The following is a 13,899-nucleotide window of genomic DNA, read 5'->3' as shown; positions in this document are numbered from 1 at the left end:
ATACAATGCGATATCCATGCATAAGAATCCTGTACGTAGGACGTGGGTTGAGGCACGACATTAACACGAAAGAGCATTGACCCACTGTGACTGGCGATGGCGACAATTGAGTCAAATTTCTCTGCCACGTCAAATAAACAACGTCATATAGCTAAGAGGAGTGCAATCATTGTTCGTCTCTCGAGTGACCACATGATCAATCGCTGTTGATTGAGATGTCTGAATTTTCCTTCACGTCGGGCAATGTTCACCTTTGTGATCTTGTCATGAGCCGTCAATGTGGAAGGAAGCCGCAATTCTAAATTGACCCTTGCACATGTCAAACCCAGGGGTTGCGACAGGCATTCGTGATCTTTCAGGAGGCCGATATTATTATTATCAGTGAATCTCTAGTTTGAAGAGCTGAATATCAAAATTTACATTGCCAGAATGGAGGTCGAATTTGTGTTTTAAGGGTCTACTCACATTTGGTGTCTAGCTATATGTGCTAGTGGCTCGATTTACATTGTAAACAAGTGGCTCCAACTTCTAGTCAAGACCAACCTTCACATTCCATCGCTGGAGTCTCGGTCGAATCAACACCAGCGAGAAACATTTGTTGGGAAGACAAGTGTGAGCCTAATATCACCATCGTAGTTGAGTTCTCTCTAATGAATCGAACTCTGGAGAAGAGATTAAGGCCGACATATTTCTTTGGGGGCAATTGCACCACGTCAAAAACAAGCCCTGAAGCGGTGTTCCAAGTTTCAACGGAGTTATCATTGACCAGAGTCGTTGAGTGTATTGGGCTTGCCAACATAAAAAATTAGCAGCCACCTATGAAGGGAAAGACAATGTGCAATATATACACCTATAGTAGACATTGTATCTTTGTTGATTCAAATTTAAAGAAGGGCCGAGTTGGGGTCTTTCCTTGAAGGTACTCAGTCTATTAATCACAATTGATTCCAATAATTGCACAAGAAGCCATGCCAAGTTCTACAGAAGTATATATTGCCATGTGAAAGCTTGCTCAAAGGGGTCACATTTGATAGGTCATCAGAGACATCTCCAATAGTCAAAGCTATTTCTCAAATTTAATTTACATCTGGGAAGTGCTATCATTCCAAGAGGATGAGACTCATAAGGGTCCAATTTTAATCTTCATCAGAGGTCGAGAGCCAACGAGGATTGCATGCCAAATAAAAGGAGGTTGAGCTTTCAACCTACAAGCCTGAAGATTACACTATGGGATCTCTCATTACAAAGTCTGGATGTTGAAGTCTGCATAATGGGATTGTTCCAGGTTCTTCTGGTCCTGTACCCAGTTCATGAAATATTTGTTTGTTTAAAGTCCTTTGCTATGCAAATTTATGTCAATATTGTGTAAGTTTTGGGCATAAGGTTTGTAATATTTAGAGCATTTGTAGTGTCCACTGGAAGTACATATTCAAACATCAAATTAATGCTACAACGAAACCCTCCACACTTATCACTTAAAATTCCATTATACTCAAATTTGAAGTAAGGTTTAGGGGTTATCCACTTCTGCCATGTTTTTGAGTCCTTAAAAGTCAGCGTTATTATAAACTGCTGAGTCTCATTTGAGTCTGTCTGGTGTCATAAGCAGAGTTTCTGTTAGCTAAATCTACCTTGATGCCATTGATGAAATTGTAAACTCTTGTCTTATTAGCCTCATAAATATTGTTAAAGTTGTGTTGTGAGTCCAAGCATGTATAAAACAACTTGATAAACTTACTGTCATTAAACTAAAACATGGATCAAACCTTTATAAACTCCCTTGATAAACCAATAGTTGCAAACAAAAAACCCTTCTCAAAAGGGGTCTATGCCATTCTTCAGAGAGAACAACCAAAGAATGTGCAGAAGGGGCAGGAATCAGGCCACAAAATTTATGCACTTGGGACAGATTTGAAGCACATGAGGGTCACATGGAAAATTCTCTTCAAACTTGATGAACTAGATGCCCTCCTTTCCAAAATCATTTAGCAAAATGGGAAGAAATCAATGTGGGCTCTAAGGCCAGCTATGCTTGCTCTCATACAACCCAAGTTTTTGGAGGAACCTTGTGAAGGGGTTAGACTTCCAATTGCATCTTGTCTCAGTCACATCATGAGACTGACTGCACCTATACCTCCTTTCAATGATGAAGTTATGAGAAGAGTTTTCAAGTTGATAGTAGAGACTTTTCAAGACTTGGACAACAATGCAGGTCCTACATTTGGGAAGAAGCTTCAGGTTCTGAAAATTATGGCCATGACTAGGACATATGAAATCATGTTAGATCTAGAGTGTGATGGTTTGATCTTGCAGATGTTCCAATGCTTCTTCAGCATTAGGAAACATCATCCTGACACAATCATAACACACATGCAGTCCATCCTGTCATCATGTATGAGAGGCCGTGATGCCATTTGCTGAGAGTTGCAGTCTCGATTGTTGTCCGTTTGGAGGAGAGAACAGTTGGTCTCATTTGCTGCTTATGAACTAGCCAAGAGGTTGGTTGAGCAGAACATTGGGTTGTTTAGGAGAAAGTTGACCAGGGAGGAGTTGCTCAGGTTTGGGAGATCATGCAACAAGAATTAGATGAGGAGGAAGGGACTTTGCTTTATCTGCAAAGGACTGTGGGGACTTGACCACTCATGCTTGAGTGACGCCGAGGAGATGACAGAGGTAGAGTAGGAGGAGATTCCTTCTGGCTTTCAGGGAGAGGATTCTTCTTTAGATGAGTCCATGGGTTCATACAATGATACCCCTGAGGAGCACGAGTAGTCATGTGGATTTGATGATAGTAGCCCAGATATGCATCCATGTGTGGTAGAGGAGTATGATGAGCAGTCGATTGTTTCCATGAGGGAAAGAGATCCAGGAGTAGATGAGCAACTGATGATTCAACATAGAGAGCACATAGAGGAACATGAGTCATGGCGAGTCATTGACATCAGGCCAGATTCATATGATGAACAGTCCGTGGGTCCAGGAGAGACATTCAGGATTGTGTGTCACCAGTGATGAGTCAACATGAGCAGCATATGATGGAGCGTGAGTCAGCTGAGGAGGATGAGGCGCACAGTATGTATGATGAGCCTTTTTGGGAGAAACAATTGGAGATTCATCTTGAATCCGTGATGATGGAGGATGAGCAGCCACCCTTGGGGTCAGTCGTTGATGAGGAGTAGACAAATGTACAAATAGCTGGCAGGGTGATGATGTTCACTGACACTTGTCCTTAGGAGATGTTGGAGTATGACAGGACAGTTTGGCAGGAGATTGGTGGATTGGAAGAGCGTGGAGTTTCCTATCAGGCGAGGGAGATGGCAGTGCATCCATCTTTGGGTCTACCCATTGATGAGGTGCAAACAGGTGTAGTGGCAGCTAGCCGAGCTGCAACATTTTCAGGCAGCAACCCTCTCCAGGAGTACATAGACAGGGCTTGCAGCATAGTTTGGCTACTTGTACCCATTACAGGGAGAGAGGCAGGACTTTCTCGATGGATATTGTTGACCAACCAGATAGGGAAGCATGAGTTGAGCATGGACCAACATCAACCAGTGTTGCACACATCGCGATAAAATCGCGATAAAATCGTAAAATCGCGATTTTTTAATTTTGCCGATTCAAAGTGCGATTTTTATCGAAAAAATCGCCCCTTTTTTTTATAGCGATTTTTATCGAAAAAATCGCGATTTTTTGAAAAAATCGGGAAAAAATCGGAAAAATCGGGAAAAAATCGAAAAAAGCGGTTTGGCACAAAAATATTCATTTTTTTTCAATTTTTTTTCAATTTGTGCCAAACGATTTTTTCCGTTTTTTTCCGATTTTTTCCCGATTTTAACGATTTTTTCCGCTTTTTTCCCGGCGCCGATTAAATCCCGATCGCGATGTGTGCAACACTGACATCAACATAGTAGACTTGTTTCTTACACAGGAGTCCATGACTTAGATTGGCGAGAGATCATGAGTTGGTATCCTATTGATGGAGTATCATTCTTAGTCCGGAGCAGTGTATTGCAGGAGCCCTTAGAGGTGGGGAATATTACATGTTCCAGTCGGCAGTAGAATATGGGTTGGCCACTCATCAGTATCTTAGCGCAACATGAGTATGGTGAGACTGAACTTGGGGTATGCGAAGGATTGGATTGGAGAGACGTGATGAGTTGGTACACAGTGGGTAGGGCAACATTCACAGTCGGAGCTACAACACAGCAGGAGCCATGTAGCATTAACGCTCCTTCTTGGTGGCATTGGGATCTAAGTGGATCTACTAGCAGCAGGTTGAGTTAGAGATGGACAAGCGATCTAGGTATTGGAGGATCCAGTCATGTTTCAATTGCTTGGAGAAGTGATGTGGACCAGTGGTTCGTATGGGATTCGGGCATTGGGTCTCAATGGCATTGGGCCACTAGATTGGTTCACAGATTTGGATTGCTTGAGGGCAAGCAATCTTGGGGCTGGAGGGTTGCCATGACCCCATTTTTATTCTTCTTCATAGTATAGACAAGGGATGGTCAGGTCAATGGAGCAGGTTTATGTCATCAGGGGTCCCGATGGAGTTTTGAGAAGTTTTTATGGGATTTGATGGCATTCACTTGGCATATTCCATCATCAACACAATTTGCCTTTCGTTTCGTTGCATTCCAACAACTTTAAAAAAATCAGCATTATTATTGGGCATAACTTAATTAATTATGCTCGAGGTGGCATTCTGGGGAGATTAATTGATGGAACACCTCAGTGTAATAGCTCATTGGAACCGGAACGAGAAGATCTACATGATGGGACTTTTGGATGGGAGTTTCAGTGACCTGAGGAGACATGGTGGCCAATTTACCCTTTTCCCGCATTAAAAAGAATATTTTAATTAAAATAAAAGAGGGAAAAGTGCTCCATGATTAAAATAATAATAAAATAGAAGATTCTAGAGGGGTCCATCAGATCTATAAAAGAGGAGGAGGAGGCCATTGGAGGACATCTTGGATTGAGTATTGTTTCTTGTATGAGAGGTTGAGAACCCGGTTCTCTACTGCAGTAGTAGCCCCATGACAGAAACCCTCGGGTGATTCAGTGAGAATGGGCGAGAACCCATCTCTTCCCTTGGTGGATCCATTCAGGGTTCACAGGTTGCAGGGTATTGTTTTTCAGTTTGTTTTGGGAGGCCCATTGTGGCATTATTCTAGATCTGTTGAGGCCAACTATCTCAACTATTTTTCTAGCATGTAAAACCCCAGTTCTAATATTATAATAAAGATGAGATTGTTTCTACTTATCGTATTATCAAATTGCATGCATTTTATATGTTATATTTTACATGGCAATTTTTTGTTTATGAGTAGAAATTTTATGTGAAGGGAATGTTCCAAATTTATTTCGTTTGGGACATTACAAAAGTAGACATTTAGAAGATAAAATCATAAAACATTCAAATAACTTATCTAGCAAGTGAGCAGCTGTCAACACGAGTCATAACCAAAATTCAAATAATAATGTCTACAAAATGGGCCACTTGGCCACCACCAACCACACACTAAACTAGGAAGAGTAAGACAGAAAAGTTCAAATTCACAACACTAAAGTCTAACATTCTAGAATCTAATCTATGACAATAGTAGTGAACTGTGAATATATCTACTAATCTCTCGTCCTTATACCACGACCACTATGTGAGCCTCGACATGGTGGCCGTGAAGAAGATGTTGGCCGTGATAGTTGTGGAATGTCGAAGATGAAGCCCCTACTACTGGTGTTGAAGAATGGAACTTGGGGACCATGGGACTGGATGGGGGTGCCGTCTCATATCGATTATCATCATCTTGGATAAGAGCATCCCCCAATTGCTCTAATTGCAACACTCTATCCTCCAAATTGGCCTCCTTTGGATTTTTTTCCCAACGCTTAAGGTCTTTATTATTCTTTGCCTCCTCACAGTAATAAGACAACAATCACAAGTTGTAATGAACATAAACCAAGCTCTTTTCCTGATCTACATTTAACCTATTCCTTTTAACACTGTGGATGAAACTATAGGTGCTCCAATATCTCTCTACAGAAGAAGTGTTTACTAATCGTGATAACACTCATATTGCCAAAGATTGTAGAAGTGGAGTAGCACCTCCATGCATGTTCCACCACTCAAGAGAAGACAAATTCCCTCAATCTCTAATTGCATGATTGGTCCCAAATGCACCAGTGCCAAGGATATAATTGCTCAATTGTTTCCGTAGCATGTCACACTCCTCATTAGGGACTAATTTATCCAATGCTTTCATATAACTAGACTGAACCTCTGGATCTTGGTGTGGTTTTTTCTTGGTTCCCCCACTAGTTGTTGGTGTTGAAAGCCATGATGGATGATAATATTTAGGTGTTAGAACATATGCTAATGCATGCAATAGAATGTTTAGCAGTTTCCATCGTTTTTCAACCTCTGCATGAATAAAATTGTACAAGGTGATATCTCTAGGCTCAATAATGTCTTTAATATGCCCCAACATGCTATCCATCTGCTATACACCTCCCCAATTATTGTCTGATCTAAATCTGCATACTTGATCATGTAATAAATAGGTTTGGTGAATTGCAAGACATATTTAGTTTGTGACCAAAAGTATTTGTCAAGAACAATGCCCTTGAGTATATTAGCACCATCACTCTCAACGCTCATGTCATCCCATGAATCACATGTCACCATAGCAGTTAAAGCTTGTCTCACCTTCACTAGCCACTTAAAGGTGAGGTAATAGCTTGCAAATCTAGTTTTTGAAAGTTTAAGCAACTGCAACTTGGAGTAAGTGCCATAAAAGTAATTTACCTTTGTATGCCCTATGACATATTTAATGGGTTGCTTCCCTTTCTTGTAAAGCTGATTAATCGATCGACATTCTTTATGCTTCACAATATCATGCATCAAAAGGTTCAATGTGTGCACCAAGCACCTGGACCAAAAGATGTGTGGATGAGTATGCTCAATGATTTTTCTTGCTCCCTTACAATTTGCTGTATTATCAGTGATCACTTGAACCACATTAGTAGGACCAACATCTTTGATTGTTTTCAATCGGAGATCTGCAATGTTTTCAGAAGACGCAGTGATGGAGAAGGATTCATGACTTGAAAGAAACGCTGCATCACTAGAAAAACACCAAGAACATTTGTCCAGCCATTTGATACAATGGATACCCCACAATCCACCCACTCATTTGTAAAACGTGTCAAAGTTCTTTGAACCTTTGATTTTTCTCTTTCTAATAACACAATTCTAGCTTTTTTTGGGGCTTCATTGATGGCATTAACCAAATCATGCTAATAGGTAGAGCGAAGCACATTGAATATTATGCCGCAAGCACAAAGAAACCAGACCACTGTTCTATCCACATCATCCCTCCCAGCAACATTCAGGAAATCTGTGATTGTTCTTTTAGATTCAGAGGTTGCAGAAGTACCGTGAGGAGATGAGCCACCAAATCTAGAGGTTGCACTTGATTTACACTGAATTTTTTGTTTCTTGTTTTTCTTTTGTGCAGCCTCCTCTGTTTGGATGTATTTTTTCTTTTTTCCATTGAAACATTAGGGAAAACTTATATCCCTATGAAACCCTTATTGTCCTCACTATTCAACACCCCACAAAGATGCTTCTTCACACGGATATATGAACCACTAGGTTTTCCTCCATGGAAATCATGAGGTCACAAAAACTTCTAGCTTCCACCACCTCTCCCCCCCTCAAGTTGTCACATAATTCCACAAGGGTGTCAATGCAACTTTTCCCCCTTGCATTCCAATGCCCTCTTCATCTCCTTCCTCTTCAAACCCTTCCCCCTCATCATACATTGGGTCACTCATAGTGCGACCACTATCCTCTTCTTCTTCCCTTCTATGCCTACTCCCCACCAACACCATGAAAGCCAAAAGTGGAATGATACAGATAATCCAAAAGAACACCAGTTTGGAATATAGATGAACAACTTGCATTAAAATGAGCAAGAAGAAAGAATGGGAAATAGTAGAAGAGGGAGGAGAAAAAATTTACAAACAAGAATGACAAGAAAATGAGGGAGTTTGCGGTTTGCACTTACCTCTTTAGCTCTTGTAGATGGCATCCCTTCTTTACTCTTCCAAGCTCCTCCTCCTTCACTCCTCCAAGCTCTCCTCAAACCTCTCGAAAATCTGATCTCAAAAGTTGGGCATCTCCTCTCTTCTCTTCTCTTTTCCAAGCTCTTCAAAGATGCAAGAATGAGGAAAAGAGGGGGGAAATGCCTTTTAATCTCATCCTCTCGTTTCCCTAACTCACCCTTAACTCATTTGAACTCCAAGACGAAAATTGGTTAGGTTAAAAAAGAAAATAAATGAATAAATAAATAAAAAAACATTTCCCGTATAACTGTTTGCTCCTCTCCTGAACTGGCTGGATCTGCGGAAGATATGTGCTGGAACTGCAGTTCAGGCCTACGGAACCGTTGCGGTTCCATTTTTCTAGGAAATGTGAAAAATGGCAGAACTGCGGTTGCACCTGGGGATCGGGGGCGGATCCATCTGGGATGTGAATCTGCCTCCTGAACCGGGGGGGGGGTCGGTTCCTACAACTCTGAGTGGAACACTTCTGCACCAGATTCTCCATTAAACATACAAACATGTATATACAACTCCACATATGAAATACATTTAGGATAGCCAACAACACAGTGATCAAGAAACTTTCAGCTACTGATAATCTAAATAATCTAGGAAAGTTCACACTAGTGATCTTGAGCTTGCACTTATGATAATTAATACTTTTTATATTCTTATGGATCAGAATTACTATAGTCGGAATGGATGGGGCAAGAGGGAAAAATACTTTTATACCTGATTTTCTTAAGAAATTGCTATCACTTGGTGAAATTGGCAGACTAAAGAATTGACACGGGATTTGTGTATCTACCTATGGATGATTTTTATTTTGTTAAATTTAGAAGTAATAGTTGAAGCTATAAGAGCTTTGTTTGTATTAGCTTTATGTAAACCAGATGCTTTTTCTGAAAAGAAGATGAAATTCTTCTGCTTGGTCTCTTCTTATCACAGGTTTACAAGCCAGATGACTACAGTCGGGTTCTAATCATTTGTGGTCCTGGAAACAATGGTGGTGATGGACTTGTGGCTACACGCCACCTTCATCATTTTGGATACACACCATTTGTTTGTTATCCAAAACGTACAAATAAACCTCTTTATCATGGCCTTGTTACTCAGGTTTGTTTTATCTTTCTTAAAGACAATGCTCATAAAAGGCATTCAACAATTCTCTCAGCAAACTAACATCATACTAGGAAGCCCAACTTTGGAATTGATGCTCAAACGGCTCTGAAAGGTGCTTTGCCTCTGTTTTTAGCTAGAAGCACTTGCTGTTCCATTCTTGTCACCGGAGGAGTTACCAACACAACTGGCCAACAATTTTGACATTGTAGTGGATGCAATGTTTGGGTTTTCATTCCATGGTAAGTTATTTTTTAGTGTCTTTTTTGTGTTGGATGATCTTGCAGTCTTACAGGTTGCAATATTATACATTACGTGCTGAAGCGAAATGAACAATACATGGCAGCAACTTGGTTCAGAAAATGTCCAAATTTCACAATGAAGACACTAAATATAGTGTAATGCAGTTCTAAATATATACTGTTTATCAAGAAAGATTCTTGTAAAGCTATATACATTGCAGGCTTATATTGCAACATACATAAATATTGAAAATGAAAATGCGGAGATGCAACATTAGCCATAGGAGCTTCATTACAGGAGATCAGAATATATTATTCTTGGCTTCATACATCATTCATAGAGCTTGTGGAGATGGTGTTTTCAAGCTGTCATAGAGGTTGTATTTTTAGCATACTACAGTATATCAACAGTTTCTTGAAGATTGTCGTTGGATTGCTGAAGCTTGTTGAAATGGAGAGCTAATCTTCACATCATTCTTGAAATATGATAATTTTGATGCAGGTAGCACTTCTGAAGGAGATGAGACTAGTGATAGTATTCTGATTTATAAAAGGAGAACAAACTAGAAACTAACAATTGGCTTGAAAGTTGCCTCTCCTTAACATTTATTGTCATAATATTATATGTAGTATGATGTAGTGCATATTGCCAAACATTTGTAGGTACACCAAGGCCTCCTTTTGATGCTCTTATCCGCCAACTATTGGTACCATCTGGTTTCACTCGAGAAAATTGTGGACTACCTATCATTGTGTCTATAGACATTCCTTCAGGATGGCATGTTGAACAAGGAGACATTGAAGGGACAGGTCTTAGACCAGACATGCTGGTTCGTCCTGTATTCTATCTGTTACTATCTTTTTTCCTCAAGATAATTACTGTTTGTTGCTAGGCCAGCGTTAATCAGAATTTTATTCAGTTTCTCATGGTACAAACCTCCAATGCTTTTGGAGACAGTTTTCAAAAATTGGTGTGCTATGGCAGTTGTTTTATAGTCATTGCCACCACTAACGGCAGATATGACCTTTGCTTCTTTAGGTGTCTTTAACTGCACCAAAACTCTGTGCTAGAAAATTGACAGGCTCACATCACTTTCTAGGGGGTAGGTTTGTGCCACCGGAAGTTGCAGATAGGTACTCGTTACGGCTTCCTAAATATCCAGGTACTGCGATGTGTGTGCGCATTGGAAAGCCCCTGTCAGTTGATGTGGCTTCTCTTCGAGAAAACTATGTTTCTCCAGATTTTCTTGAGGAGAACGTGAAGGATAATCCAATTAAGCAAGTATGCTCCTAAAAACTTCAAAACATTTTTTGTTGTTATCGAAATTATAGCTTTCTTTAATGAAGCAAGATGGAAACAGAACATAAACAGTAGACATAATCTGTATTGTAGTCTTCTGTTGCACATCATCTCTTTATGGAATCTGGAAGCTTGCTCGTAACTAGATCCTGCATGGATGTAATAGGGAAAATGCTAAAAAAATTAAAACATAGGTTGACTGCTGTTAATTTGCAGTTTCAAGAATGGTTTGATGATGCAGTAGCTGCTGGTTTGCGTGAACCAAATGCAATGGGCTTGGCAACTGCCGATAAAGATGGTCATCCGTATGTTGCTTTATAATATCTAACTCTTTTATCTTTTAGTTTTCTTTCAGAGATTATATAATAAAATAAGATATTCTCAGGTTTTGCTGATTATTTAATTCATCTTTTAAATCTTAAGGAATCGTTGATACACTCAAGGATTCTTTCACACTTGAAATATGCAACATCTTGATGTTTTGAGATTATATTCTGTCAGATCTGTGACATTATTAACTGTTAATACTGATTTCTTTGGCAGTTCTGTACGCATGGTCCTGCTCAAAGGTTTTGATGAGCGTGGATTTGTTTGGTAGAAACCTTTTGATATTCTAAGCAATGATATTTCTCCTTCGACAACTACACAATTGCTTTTTTGTCCCTAGCAACATCTGTTCTATCCATCACTGTTATTATTGTTATATGGCATTGTTTATCAGTGTGCTGTGTGATTGTTATTTAGTACTTTGTAAAGCATTGATCATTTGACTGCCAGTGATAGGTGCTAATTTAACCTTTGGATCATCTTATTTTCTTGGTCATGGAACAGGTATACAAACTATGGAAGTCGGAAGGCACATGAAATACTTGAAAATCCTCATGCTTCTCTTCTTTTCTTTTGGGAAGCCCTTCATCGCCAGGTAATACTTTTGTTATAAATAGTGGTTTAGCTAGTTTAAATTGGCTGATGGCATATTTACTGTCATATTATGGCCCTCATTGCTTTGATTAGTCATTTCTTATGAACAATCCAACAAAATGATAAGACCTTTTTTCTAATAAATAGAAACTTATGTTGTAGCATCTTATTATAATAAAAGGGGATTGATCTGTTTTAAAGTAATGTGTAATGCTCTGTCCCACCCCCTAGCTCCTTGTAGACCGAAGCGGCGGTGTTACTTAGCTTTAACCCTACCTCCATAGTCACATTCTGGAAATGGGGTTACAAAATTCCTCCTTCCCGAAGGTTAGCGGAATTAACCTTGGATAACACCATCACATTCAGCTCGTAAGATCTTTCTGATGATATATATTTTATCCCGATCTAATACCCAGATTAAAAGTTATGCTCAATTAAAGTTAGTCACTTAAATCTGCCACATAGTTGAGAACTTGCCACATGGCATCTCCAACTCACCCAGGTGGCTCCATGTCATCTTAGGATGCCAACATGACCGTGCCTAGGTCCATGCGGTGCTCACCGCATCACCTAGCCTTTTGGGCATACGAGTCTGACCCTTAGTGCATGAATCCATTTATTCATGTATCATAAGAAAGTCTGACGCTCCCATAAGTTCTCACTTGGCAGAGGTCCTGGACCTTCGGACTAGCTCCTCTCCTCATGCGTGTCTGGGCTTGGCCCACATTCGGGCCTCCCATACGTGTGTCCCTGTACGCAGCAATGGTTTCCTTGGATACCAGGATGCATTTGCCCAACTCCGGTTAGGTTTGGTTGCACGCCACTTTTTGTTGCAAGGGTCCCACCCCAGATTTCCATTAGAATCCGATTTGTGATGGGATTGGCCTTGAACACCACAATGTACCACCCATCGAGGACTCCACGCCTGATATGGCTTATCTGGTTCATTTAACATCTACATTGGACTCTATTCTGCTCATCCAGAATTCGGTCCGATAGCGGCTTATCGCTTATCATTTCTTTTGAACATTCGAACTCTCAGACATATCCAGACTACTTGTGACCACCCTGGGTACAAAGGCAATTTCCGCCTTATCTATATAGAACAACTGTTTGGGTTTTCTTCAAGTGTTTCAAGGATTTAACTGAGGTTCTCCCGAGAGCCTAGTTCTGCCTGAAACATGCACTATCCCAAGAATATATCCCTAACTCAAACACAACAATTTCAAGCGTTGAACATTAATAAAATACACCCACGAAAAGGCAAGTCCAACTATTAACAGACCTAATAACCAACCAATCCATGGCTACAACATTGTGATTTTAACCACAACAATACTAGATACCTCTTTTATATATATATATATAATGCCCTATTCATTCCATCACTCCATGAGTAAGGAAGGCTGTAATCAATCATGCACAACTGAGATCCATGCAATTCATAGCAAGCCATGCACAACTCTTCTACAACAAAACTCTTTAATTTTCAAACACAAAGACCCTTTAATAGTCACAACAGTCAAACCATGGAATTTCACACACCATAGCAGTTTAATTGGATTCTTAAACAATCATCAACAATCATGCATGAACCTAAGAATATATCAGTAGTTACAGGGATCTACAAGTCCCCCTTCCCAAGAAAATAACAAAATAAGCTCCTCATTGCAACACACACAGATACAAATTCCTTCATTAAAGGTGTTGATACACCTGTACCATATATTAACATTAATCATCATTTGCATTACACAATATGCACAGATATATAAGTAAGCAACTTGTCAATTAAATGACCGAGAATTGAGAGAGGGACTTCAACTCTGCTTCCTATAGTAGGCGAACTACATTGCTTGTTCTTTCTTGCAGTTGACGAACCCTGAGCCAGATTTAGAGGTTTCTGGATGCACAGTGATGTCTGATGGTGTAGAAAATCCATGAAATTCTAATCTGCAAATATGAACAATCTGAAAGACACTTTTTTTCATATAAACACAATTTCTCTACAAAATCTGTTGCGGAATAGAACAAAAATAAATGTTGGAAAATAAAAAAGGCAAAAAGATTTTCTTTAAGTTGATAATTACTTGTGATATTCTTATGTTCTTATTAACTTATGTTCTTCTTTCATCTTAGTTCATCAAGCAATTACCAAAACCATAACACGAAGAACAAGGACACCAAATGTAGGCGGACAACCAGGGA

General features: G+C 39.8%; 1 protein-coding gene across 3 annotated transcripts in view; it reads left to right on the top strand.

Annotated features, from left to right (window-relative positions):
* LOC149251347 (pyridoxin (pyrodoxamine) 5'-phosphate oxidase) overlaps positions 1 to 13,899 on the top strand; it is a 172,350-nt gene that overhangs the window by 60,092 nt on the left and 98,359 nt on the right. For all 3 annotated transcript variants that reach the window (XR_016266872.1, XM_089459362.1, XM_089459363.1), the window contains exons 5-11: positions 9,058 to 9,225; positions 9,365 to 9,470; positions 10,134 to 10,300; positions 10,510 to 10,752; positions 10,987 to 11,075; positions 11,314 to 11,364; positions 11,602 to 11,692. Coding sequence is in view for 2 of the 3 variants with exons in the window: in XM_089459362.1 (XP_089315488.1) it covers positions 9,058 to 9,225; positions 9,365 to 9,470; positions 10,134 to 10,300; positions 10,510 to 10,752; positions 10,987 to 11,075; positions 11,314 to 11,364; positions 11,602 to 11,692 (915 nt within the window). In the remaining variant the exon portion in view is untranslated. The remainder of the gene's footprint in view (positions 1 to 9,057; positions 9,226 to 9,364; positions 9,471 to 10,133; positions 10,301 to 10,509; positions 10,753 to 10,986; positions 11,076 to 11,313; positions 11,365 to 11,601; positions 11,693 to 13,899) is intronic.

The sequence above is a fragment of the Pinus tabuliformis genome, chromosome 7, assembly GCF_031772625.1.
Source record: "Pinus tabuliformis cultivar Carrire ecotype Pingquan chromosome 7, CPIR1, whole genome shotgun sequence".
NCBI lineage: Eukaryota > Viridiplantae > Streptophyta > Pinopsida > Pinales > Pinaceae > Pinus > Pinus tabuliformis.
The sequence above is the reverse complement of the archived record's forward strand: the minus strand, read 5'-3'. Positions and strand labels throughout refer to the sequence as shown.